The following is a 12,369-nucleotide window of genomic DNA, read 5'->3' on the forward strand; positions in this document are numbered from 1 at the left end:
CGGTGTTCAAAAATGGTGGAAGGACAGGTTATGGCGGTGATTTCATTAGAAAGGCCGTTCCAGTCCGTTGCTGCACGAAAAAATAATGCGGTGCGGGTACGCAGGCGCGCAACTTGTTGCGGGTGACCGGTGCGATGGGAGATGCGTGCAGGAGTGAGAATGTATGGTGGCCTGCGATGCGATGCGATGAGGTTTTACGGGAGGGGGCAAGAGGCCAAGTGAGCTTTAAAAAAGTTGTGAAAAGGCAAAGACTAAAAATGCGGCGAGGAGATGCAAGCAATGATAGGCCAGATTCTGTTTTCAGTGTCGATTTGCTGACGTCATAAGAGTACTTTGAATGAATAAATAATGTGGCTTGATTTTGAAGCAACTCGAGTTGATTGATGAGGTATACTTGGTGGGGGTTCCAAATGGCTGATGCGTATTCTAACTTCGTCCGGACGAGAGATTGATAAGCTAGTAATTTGACATTGTTAGGGGCGTAACGCCAATGGTGTTTTAAGAACCCGAGGGTTTGTTAGAAGATGCAATGATGTGCGTAATGTGCGTTGCCCAAGTTAAATCGCTACAAAGGGTTACTCCGAGATATTTATAGGAAGGAACTAGTTCGAGGTTTGTGTCAGCAATTTGGTACGGGAATACAATCGGATTTCGACGGTGGTGGAAGGAAACAGTTTTAAATTTTGTTAGGGTTTAGTTCTATTAGCCAAAGGTTACACCATTCTTGCACGCTTCGTAAGTCAGTTTGAAGAGACGTGTTACCGGAAACGGTGTTTATTTTACGATAAATAACGCAGTCGTCTGCAAACATCCGCATGTTAGAAGATACATACATTGGTATGTCATTAATGTAAATCAAAAACAGAAGTGGGCCTAGGACGGACCCTTGAGGGACACCTGAGGTTACCGGGGTAGAGTTAGAGATTTGATTGTTGACGGAAACTGATTGCGAACGGTTAGTTAATAATTCTTTAATCCATGCTAATATGTCGGCATTTAAATGTAACGTGGCACGATTTAGTAATAGACGCTCATGAGGAACTTTGTCAAATGCTTTTGCAAAATCGAGGAAGATGGCGTCAGTCTGAACGTTAGAGTCGAGGTTAACATGCAGGTCGTGAAAAAACATAGCTAGCTGCGTTTCACACGAAAACCCTTTCCTAAAGCGATGCGGCGCGGAATGAAAAAAATGGTTGGAATCAAGGAAGTCCATGATATGTGTGTAGATGATATGCTCGAGGATTTTGCAGGGTACGCTGGTTGATGAAATGGGACGTCATTAGTTCAGTGGGCAAAAGTAGCTGTGGTGTCGCATGCCTGTTCTCTGTTTTCCTCATTATGTAGGTTATTTGTGTTGCGTTTGCGGTAAAAGTGGTGCCAGTGTTATTCTAACGAGGTAATCTTTCGAATGAACCAAACTTTCTTTTTGTCTTCATGTCCGCTTTAAGTATCCTAAGGCAGCTTCGCTGTCAAAATGGAGCGCTGAGTAAACTGAATGGGCGCGCTCGCACAAGGAGCGCCTACTGTGCTAGCTGTAAATTAATACACATGCACCATTTTATCCCGAGATCTAAACCAGAATTCCAGAGACGCCAATGTCCAGGACAGCGAATTTCCACTGTCACAACCCGAAGACAGACAGACAGACAGACAGACAGACAGACAGACAGACAGACAGACAGACAGACAGACAGACAGACAGACAGACAGACAGACAGACAGACAGACAGACAGACTTCGGTACTGATTGTACAAGCAGCTCCCACGATCTGCAGCTCAAACATATGTGTCCTCAAACCACAGACGAGTATCCTACGAAGCTTAGCTCAATCCTACCCCGCCCCTTTGGGACAGACACCCTTTTCAAGTTCTTCATAGACAATGCGGAGAGTGTTCAGTTCCTCTCAGAGACCAAGAGCGCTACGCGCGTATGAGGCGCAAGTTTACCTTAGACAGTTCTAAAAAAGGCACTCGAAAGCTGAGGCAAATGAAATGTTAATGTCGCATTTCAATGAAGCCAACATTTGGCGAAGCGGAGTCAGCTAGCCCAAGTGCCACTTACGCGCAGTAGCGCAAGGAACGTTGATGCCAGAGAGCGCAGATGGCCGCGCGCCGAACACAATGACAGCAGACAGGAGGAGGCTCCGCCTGCACCTGTAGCTTGAATACAATGCGAAAAGTGAGACCCCCGTGTCGCGTGCCAAGCTCCTTCTTCTCCGCCGAGTTGTTATACGCTGCGCGCCTTGCTCTGCTTGAGGACAATGAGTGCTAGATCGGACATATGGAGAGAACGACGGCACCTTTGGAGTTGCTCCCCGTGCTCTTTGTGGCTCTTGTATGTAGCACAACGTCAACTGGACATGAACCGTGAAAGCTAAGCTGCGACGTGCCCAATGCGATGGTGTCTAAATTCAAATTTTATTCATTGCAATGCAAATATATGTTTAGAGTGGGCAGAGCACGCAGAAGGAGGCCCCAAGGTTAATAAAGAGCAAGCGGGACCTCCTGTGCTAGTATCGCTAGAGATAGCAAGCAGTGAAGAAATAAGTAAAAACCAACGGTGTGGTAATAGCATCAGGCGTTACACAAAATGTACATCCAAATATTTAAATATTCAACGAAAGGATAGGTTTGAAGTTATAGGTTCTGTAATAAAAGACGGTAAATTGTAAAAAGGAAATTTCTGCTGGAGCTGAAACGTTACAAAAGAAAAGAAAATATTGTCGCACTAGTAAGCACTTATTTTTCCTAATTTAATTAGTAGCTGCTAAAACATTTTCACTTTTGCTTATGAACGGCTGCAGCGAATTAGTTTTTTGTTCTCAAACGCAAAATTATTCCACAGGGGAATACCGGAAAAATTTTGGCCACATTACCAGAGTTACTCCTTTGGGGGGAGGGGGAGGGGGGAGGGGGGGGGTGCCGTAAGCAATTTCGGTGGGAGGAAAATCGCCGGCAGTTAGGATTAGTAACAATAGGATGAGGGAAGATGTTTAGAACGGGGAGGTGATGTAGCACCTTAAAAAACAGAACTTGCGGTTGGGCTACTTGGTTTTTGCCCATTGTATACAGAGCCCTTGAAGCCACGGAAGACAGCGGAGCAACACACGACGCCCCCGTCGTGTGTCCCGTCTTCGCTCGTTCGTGGCTTCAGGCGCTGTCTGCGTCGAATATTTGTACAGTAAATCCTGGTTATAACGAAGTCCTCGGGGCATTCTGTGGTTTGGCTGCTGGAATAAATGCTTCTGCGAGATAAGTCACGCCGTAAAACAAACTACCCTGTCCATTTTATAATAACTTGGCAACGTACTTTTCGACTACTTCTAAGCTGAAAAGTCCCCGGGTCATTATTTGCGATTTTGTTGCAATTGCATGCTGACTGTTCACGTTACATTTCACACACTCATGCATGTACTTCATGTCACCCGGAATTTACAGGAGGAAAGTCGTATTTTCCCCTCATGATGTGTTTGTATTAACGATTGATTGATTGATTGATTGATTGATTGATTGATTGATTGATTGATTGATTGATTGATTGATTGATTGATTGATTGATTGATTGATTGATTGATTGATTGATTGATTGATTGTGGGGTTTAACGCGCCGACGCTTCCAAGGCGATGATGCGCGCAGTAGTGGAGGGCTCCGGATTAATTCTGACCCCTCAGGATCTTTAACGTGCGCCGAAATCTCGAACGCACGGGCGTTTTTGCTTTTCGTCTCCATCAGAAAAGCGGCCGCCGCTGCGGGGAATCAGCAGCAGAACGCGTTAACCACTGAGCCATCACGGCGGGTGCTTGTATTAACGAGCTGACTTTAGCTGATGAATAGCTGACCCGACTGCGTATCGTCCTGCCTATCCCCGTCACGATGAGTTATAACGCAAGGATGACACGCATCGAAGGCGCTAATGACACTTATCAGCGATGATTGTTTTAATTTTTAAAGATGCTGCTTCGCGGCATTATGCCTTCAAACACGGTCATGCAACAGAACTCGGCACATCCACGTGTCGAACACCGTTCTTATTGCCCTCACCGTGCACATGTAGCAATCGCCGAGCAAAAAAAAAAAAACTTGGCCGCATATCCGCTCACTTGTCTGCAAACCTCTCACCCTCTTCTTATACCGTCTCGCTCCTCCCACGATACAGACGGTGGAGGCCTTCTCGAGTCAATTACATTTTCCTACGATGATAATGGTGATTAATGGCCTCCCCTTTGAATCGGGGTGAAGGCATGCGCCATCTCGCCTGTCCTCGTCATGTAATTAAATTGAGTTAACCCACAACTCGTATTTCTCTTTAACTCTGCCCTGCCGCTACCCCTGGCTGGGATGACACTTTATCGACTCCTTCCCTGCTTTTTCTCCACAAATACTCTAGCCGCTGTTTAGTAATACTTACTGCTGACCAGCTAACGCTTCCATCATTTGCGAAGCCCAGTGCCTCAGGAAGTAGGAGTCCCCCCCCCCCCCCCCTTCCCAATTTTAGCTGGCTGAACCTCTTGGCATTCTATTACTACGAGGTAGATTTTTTTCTGTATCCCTGCTACATCCCACACATGTCTCATCCTGGGGCGAATATTTCCACGGCTCGCGCGCCATCTTTTCTACGTTTTTTGCGGTCCACTTTTCTACTTTTATACGTTCCATCCTTTCTACGTTCCACTGCTCGCCCGCCATCTAGTGGAACCTTTTCTTACTGTTGGACTTGGAAATTCCCCACGCGTCTAGTCTACCGCGCGAGCTCTTTTTGTACTTCTGGATCAAAACATTGTTTTCAACGCGTATATAAATTTGCCATCGCAAAAATCAATCACACATCCACTTTCAATTAAAACAACACTGCCCAGCACCAGTTATGTATGAATGTTTTGCTTCAAATATTCGTAATGTTTTCTTTTTAAAAAACTTCACAATGTTGAGAAGTACGAAGTATGGTACCAGATTTAGTGCTTTGTAAAGTTTTTGCATATACTTCTCATTTCTTCTTCTCATAACTTCTGATTTCAGAATTCTTTTAACTTGGGGCTTGATGGCTGAATCGAAGAACAGACAGACAAAGATATTCGTCTTCAAGTAACCCAATAAAGACTATCGTATTTAAAAGAAGGCGGAAAAGAGGACCCGAACAGCGCGAGGTGCGGTGCCCAGACCACTTCTTTAGCGCACTGAGCGAGCAGCGAGCAACGACCCCAGCTTCAAATTGCACTATTATTAGAACTTCGCAGCCAGTAACGAGCCAGTCACGAGCGAAATGATTGCAGCGGACAACGGCCATTCTCCAAAGTAATGCAGGGTCTACTGCTCTTGCCGTTCGTTTCGATAGGAAAATAAAATCTAGGGAGAAACTAGGAAGCAGACACGAGAGGCACTCCCCAGCCTGATTTGACGGCAAGGTAGAAGTGTGCTTCTCTAAAACCACGAACCAGCTCTAGTTTGTGTCCTTCCTTACGATCTAACCGAAAACACTGGCTCTATATGGTACGAAAGTGCCGTAGAGAGTTTGTCACTGACACTTCTGTGCATGAGGCGAAAGTGTGAGGGTGCTATCGTGGTAAATACCACGCTGGAGGAACGGGCACCTGACCCGCACTTGCGTTAGGAATAGACAAAACAGGGCAGCATTGCCACAGACGCTGAAATAAGTCTACACTGTCTAATAGAAGAAAACTTCCGCACGGTGTCGTCATGGTAAGGATGCATGGTAGCTTTCGATTTCCTTTTCAAATTTCATTTTTTTCTGAACTTTTCTAGCAGAGTTTCCTTGTATCTCGTTTTCAACTTTTTTTTCTGTTTGCCCTTTCGCTGCTGTGCCCGTAATGTCCAACATTGACTACTTACAACTGCAGTCATCGTCATCCTCATCTGGCGTAGCAAGCCATGCCGCTAGCATGACTAACCTAACCAGTTCACATTAAAGAGCCTCCCCCCCCCCCTTCTCTCTCTCTCCACTCCCCCTGAGTCTATAGTATATTTAAAAGGCTACTGAAGGGAAGCAGACGTTTTTAGCAAAAGCTGCGAGGTCCTAAAAGGGGTAACCACTGCCTTATATACGTCAAGCCCCTGGATATAAGGTACGTCCCGTCATTCAGACGACGACTTGTTTCTCCTTTCCCACTGATACCAGCGATGTTGTACCCTACCAACGACAATCCCGCACTAGGGATTTATTATCGTCTGGTGTCTGCTGCCGCTTCCAACTACATGACGAAAAAAGGTTATGCAGGGGCTTTAGTTATAGGAGAACATACTTAATGTGATGTCATTGGGGAAGGGGGGGGGGGGGAGGGGGGCGGTGCAGCATTGACTGTTTCAAAAAAATGTACGGCCTCGGGATAGCAAGTAACCACAGAGGCAGTTGCACCCCAAAGCTCACGGGCGACTATTAAAAATAGAAGACCTATGATACCCGACGCGGGGACCCAATGCTGCCACTTCTGAGCAGATTTCCGTTATTTTTGCGGCTATTTTTGTTGTTCAGTTGTCGTTGCTAATTCGGGAGTTTTACGCCTGCCGAATACTATGCAAGAAACAGAGCATTTGGTTTGCAAGCGCAAGGGGCGTAAAAGGGCGAAAGCACGCCGCCAAGTAGGCAGACGAAAGCATCATTTCTGACAGCGAAACCTGCAACTGCGCTCCGCCAACTTGACACTTCGGACGAGCTTGCATAGTGCATCTGTGAATTGTGCTGTGGACTTGTATGCTCACGCTTGATACACGCGTTAGCATAGGGGAGACGTCATTGACTGTGTCGCGGGCTGTCGGGTTATTTGTTTAATGATATACGCCCTACGATAAAATCTGCCCTCGTTGAATCGAACAAATTTAGGTCGCACTATGAAAGAAATTACTGGGCCAAAATTTTCAATTACGTAAACTTGGACCAACACGGAAATAACATAATTGAAAGCAAACATTGAGGAATTAGGGAGCGCCAACAGGGAGGCGCGAGTTTTCGAAATGTTTCGACTGTCATCTATAGCCGCTCACAGCGATCAGTGCAGATGCGGTGCTTCATCAGTCCAGTATCTTCGGCAGATACGCGGAGCACTCTATGTCGCTTTCTTATTCATTAACGGCACGTAGAGCATGTTTTAAGGCCCCGTGATCCATCAATACACACTTGGTTAGTAAACATCGCTTATGCTTATATAGTTCTTGTACGTCCTATTTCTGAGCACTGATGGCTCTTATTGAATGCCAACGAAGTTTTTTTTTTTTTTTTTATCAGAAGATATACTAAATTGTACTGTTGGAAGGAAGCAAACATTTTTGTTTTATTTCTTCACTTATGCACAGCTCCATTCTTTATTTTCCCCATTAGCTGAAATTCATCCAAAGGAGACGTATACTTCGGGCACCTCTGCGGAGGTGAACCACGCATAAGTAAAAAGGAAAAAAAAAACTAGGACGAAGAAACAAGCACTCTCACACTGAACGTGTGTTATACAGTTGTTCTATACCTCTCAACAATTAAACCTTCATTTCCATCCTAACTGTATTGAACCGCGTTGCTGATGGGTGTGTTTCATCGGCATCGCGCCGACTATTCCAACAAAAGCCCACCTCCCAGCTTTTTGCTGTTTCGGCTCGTCTGATTCAAAAAAAGAAGGCATGCAATGCGTCTAATAACAGCTAATTCACGAAACGAAAGAAGAACGGCTATCCTGCAATGCTGTAGCAAAAATAAAAAAAAAACAAATTTAGTGCCCTTCCACTCTGTCAAAAAAGTGGCCAGCGAGGCTGTGGTGCATAATGTTACAGTCATCTTAGCGGCTAACTGCAATCTAAGTTGTTTCCGGGTAGTTAATGCAAAACCACAGTTGCAGCCGTTTTCCTTAAATGACCATTTATTGACAGTCGACCATAATTCTCTAAAGTTTACAACTTCACCCTGAAATTATTTACTGCAACTAAATGAAGCTCGGCGTAATGGTAGAGTCGCCTTAGTGGCTAAATTTCATATAATTCGTTTGTTCCCGGATAATTTAGATAACAAAACAGTTAGAGCCGTTTTCTGTAATCATACTCCCTCCGTAGATAGCCATGCTTCCCTCTACAACAATCTAAGTGTAAAAGCCAGCTTACAAATTTAACAAAACTTGTTGCCGGGCTAGTTTGGATACACTTAAAGAAGGACGAAAACGTGGCGCAAGCTAGACGAGGACGAGCAGGACAAGAAACAACAGATACAGGCACCAGGTAGATTGGCGCCTGTATTTGTCGTTTTTAGCCTTCGTCCACGGCTATTTTGCGCCACGTTTTCTTCTTTCTTTCAGCTTACTTACCAAGCTTACACCGATCACCCTAAGGTCGGCTTCACCTCTAAAAACAAATGTATTGCTGGTAATGCATTGTTTCAGGGGCAATATAAGCCGTCGTATCTAATTATGAAGGCCCTAGGGCCTCTAATTATTTTTATGATTTTTTATACTGGTAACCGGTTTTTCGCGGCGGAGAAACCTGCTCCAGAGAAAGAGTGACACGACACCACCAGAGACCGTCGCCAGGGCCAGCCCTAGAACAGCTCCGCTGTTAAGACACGAAACGCTTCACAGCGACAGGCCTTAAAACGTGCGTAACATAGACACAGGTATGGCGGAGTCAGACACTTAGTGACGAAGTGCATATAACGTGTAAGCACCACATACTGCACGCCTGATAAACTTTTTCCTGCACAAGTGGCATTTTCTGTACGGGCGCAGTGCGGAACATGGCGGTTTGCGTATATCTTGTGTCCTCGCGAATGAACAGTCTTGACTTCGAACGCCGCCGACGGAGCATCCACCGGTCCCAGTGGAAACCTCCTCGAGAAGGGCGAAATCTCTCGGTTGCCACCACAGCTGAAGCAGGCCAGACTTTTTTATGCATTATAAATGAATAGTGATTTCCTTTTTTTTTTTTCTTGGTATGATACATTTGGAACGCGGAGAAATAAATGATGCCCTGCGAAATTCCCAGTTCTAGAGGACTATTCGGAATGACTAGCCAAGAGCTTTTGGAGCACTGCTTTTACATATCCGGTTCCGAGTACGTCAAGCTCTGTAAACAAAACAAGCAAACAAAAGTATGTGGCAGCACTTACTGTGGGCAGAAGGGCTACCTTGGACAGCTCATTTGAAATTACAAGCAAGGTAATAAGTTGAAAAGAGGAAAGATGCCGTAAGCTTTTAATGCTCTCGGAAATATCTACCTAACAAGTAATGTTTTCGCCTTCAACCCTGTTAGTTAAGCTCATGGTCCCGCTAGTCATAAAAGATTAGTTGTTCTGCTCAGCAAGCTAGGAAGGAAAAACGCTTAAGCCTGCATGGTTCTCTAAAATCACAAGGAAAGGAAGACGATGGCGTATCTCAAAATCAACGATGTTTTGAGATGCGCTCTCGTTCTCTTGTTTCATCGTTATTGCGTTCGCGCGTCGTTTCGTTGCTCTGAGCGCAGCGGCGGGGAATGTGCAGGAGCGAGCAGCCTTGTGGAGAGAGAAAGACGACACAGGTGTTCCTTGATCGCTTCTTTCGTTGAACGCCCACCTTTTGGCTGTCACTCGTAGCGGAACACGGTGAGCGTGCTAGTACGACCACCGGAGGGGCCGGCAGCCGCCGTGATCAACTACGGCTGAATGGTGGGCAGCTGAGATAATCACATGCAGAATTAGAGCGATAACTCGCATACACCTGAGCTTTATCCCACAAAGTCACTTACCGGCATAAGCTGACTGCTGCACTCTTCAGGATGATTTCGGTGTCAGTGTGTCCTGGCCGCAGGGCCATGACCCGAAACGCCGCTAGGAGTCAACAGTTGCTCGCGGTGTCGTTGTCGGCTCACTTCCACAGCTGCTGGCCAGTCCGGTGGGAACACAGCCGGCCAAAATACTGCGCAAGCCGAGCTCCTTCCCACGAGCCGAAAGTTGTCGCCGGCGGCTCCCCGCACTGACTGCTCCTCTTAAGGGGGAGATAAGGGGGCGGAAGCTTAGCAGGATGAACTTGCGAGATGCGTTTCCTCGACGGAAGTGAGCGAATGGACTCGAGCCAGCTTTCGCTCTTGAAAAATTGAAATGAGCACCCCGAGTGGAATCATGGCATCCGCCTAATTAAACTTCGGGTAGTCTTTGAAGGCTGCGGGTAACACGTTCGACCTGCTTTGACTTAGATAGGCCTGAAGACAGCCCCGGAGGTAATTTATCAGCGTAGTCTGAATAAGTAGCCTTTCGATGATTTCACGCACACAATAAATTGATGATACCTGACATGTGACACTGGCACAAAAAAAAAAAGTGCTATAATTTATGTTTAACAGATGCTTCGAGGGGTCTTCCTCAGACGACAGCTAAGTAAGTCAGGACTTAAACACCACACTACGCAGCACGTTTCAGCTCCCACAGAGGGTTTGTCGTCGGGAGACGCTGTTGGCCAGTGGCAAACGATGCACGCGCACCAGGGGGACAGTACGTATGTCCGGACGAGCCGCCAAACGTTCGGCAAAGCAACGTGACGCCGTCACGCTGTTGCTTCACGCCAGCGCACTTCGGACGCAGTGGTCTGCGTTGACGTCGCCTCAACACCTAGCCGTGGTCGAACCAGCTGCGACTGAGCGGTCTGCGGCCGCCGCCTGCACAGAGCCGCCGTCGAGGACTAGTGCCATGTGGCGGCTCGCTTCCGACGTCTTTCACCTGCGAACGCGAGAAGGGTGGCGCAACCGCGCTCTCCTTTCCCGCCGCCTCATCTTCCCCCCGCTCGCAGTCCCCCTCGCAGCCCGGGCAACTCTCGGCCAATCGCCGCGGGAGCGGTGAAGGAGGCGGCGCGGGCGGGAGATTCGGATAGCCGACACCGCGATCTGCGTTCATCAGACTCAAGGTAAACGCGCCGGATGAGCACTCGGAGTTGAGAATCGTCAAACGCGCCACAGGTTTAACAGGCGTATACGTTTCGGACGACTTTCTTGTTGTGTTCCTCGGCGGAATTGCCACTTGGAACGCCGACTTCACGTCGTTTTCTTGTTGTCTCGCTGTTCGGTTGATTTCCTCTCTTTTTTTTTTTTTACCTCCCCATCTTTTGTGTCTTGGCTCGGCGCCCCGGGGCTTTGTGCTATCTTGCCGAGCTGGCCCTCAAGTCGTTTCGGACTGACGTGTTCCCCTTGGGGAAAGAGCGCACTGACGGGCAGCGCGTGACGTCAGAAGCCCAGTTTCACAGGCACCCGCAAAGGTGCGTTCGACCGCCGGACATGGGCCAAGAAAGATTATGGCGTTCGATGTCGCTCACCTCCTAATGAGGGCGGAGCGGTTTTAATTAACGTTGCGCATCTGCTGTGGGCTCCTAAAATTAATTTTTGACACGTTTTATGAAGCGGCTCCTTGCAGGACGGATCCAATATGGGAGAAATGACGATTACTTTGCGAGAAGGCGTATAAAAGACTGGAGGGGCCCAAACCTTAAGTTCGCCTCCAGAATTTTGACACCTCTGGAGGTGTTGCGCAGGTACTTTTTTCATTGTGCACGCACGCTCGGTCGGCTCGTTTTGTGACATGCATTAAAAAAAAACGGGGCGCGCGGGGGGGGGGGGGGGGGGGTAACCCTGAAAAATGAATCGCGAGCTTTGATTTATTTACAAACAAAAACGTTTGTCACCTATCAAAAGGCGAAACAGGCGTGAATGATTTTCTTTCAGTTATAACAAAAAGTTAGTCAGCCTGCAGTGCCCTTTTAAAGTAAAACGCATAGTGGCACCGACAAATGGACCTTTCGTTCTGTGTTTCTTAAAGTGTTTCGTTCGCAAATAAAAGAAAAAGCACGATAGTGAAATGTGGTCGGCTTATATCTATTCTTTTTCCGCAATATAATGTCAGCTTTATTACGTCAGGATCGAGGTACATCGGCTAGAAGCATTCGGGCGGCGGAATTAAAGGAAGGGAATGTTATCGTCTAGCTTCTTCCAGGAGTGGGATGGCTCATCGCTTGCATTTCAAGATTGGAATGAAGGAAAACCGCCACTCCTCAAAATAGAGTTGGAATGGAATTGCAGTCGCCATTCCCGAATATGGACACGATAAACGTGGCCTACGAAGTACACCCAAGACAATAATGCCGTTTGGAGTTGCGTAATATCAAATCTTTCGATGCATCTCGTTATTCATCAGATTTCCAATGTTCAAAGTTCATTTTATGCATCATTTAATCTTGTACAGAGACAAAATGCCAGGACAGATAGAAAAGGCTGCTAAGAAGCAGCTTGACGGGGTTTCTGCGTCGTTTTTTTTTTTTACAGCGGAAAGAACAGCAGAAAAATAAATACATATGGTTGAATTTATACAGAAATTTAAAAAAAAGCGCACACAAAGAATAACGTACATATGTATGCATCTGAATCCA

At 46.7% G+C, this 12,369-nt stretch overlaps 1 protein-coding gene across 1 annotated transcript in view; it reads right to left on the minus strand.

Annotated features, from left to right (window-relative positions):
* Positions 1–10,692, minus strand: part of LOC144155525 (sodium-dependent noradrenaline transporter-like) — a 204,091-nt gene extending 193,399 nt beyond the window's left edge. The window contains exon 1 of the mRNA XM_077687029.1: positions 9,707–10,692. Coding sequence (XP_077543155.1) covers positions 9,707–9,712 — 6 coding nt within the window. The 5' untranslated portion in view covers positions 9,713–10,692. The remainder of the gene's footprint in view (positions 1–9,706) is intronic.
* Positions 10,693–12,369: the final 1,677 nt, after the last annotated feature.

This window comes from Haemaphysalis longicornis, unplaced genomic scaffold (assembly GCF_048455015.1).
Source record: "Haemaphysalis longicornis isolate Haplotype H1 unplaced genomic scaffold, Haemaphysalis longicornis Haplotype H1 scaffold_1, whole genome shotgun sequence".
Taxonomy (NCBI): Eukaryota; Metazoa; Arthropoda; class Arachnida; order Ixodida; family Ixodidae; genus Haemaphysalis; species Haemaphysalis longicornis.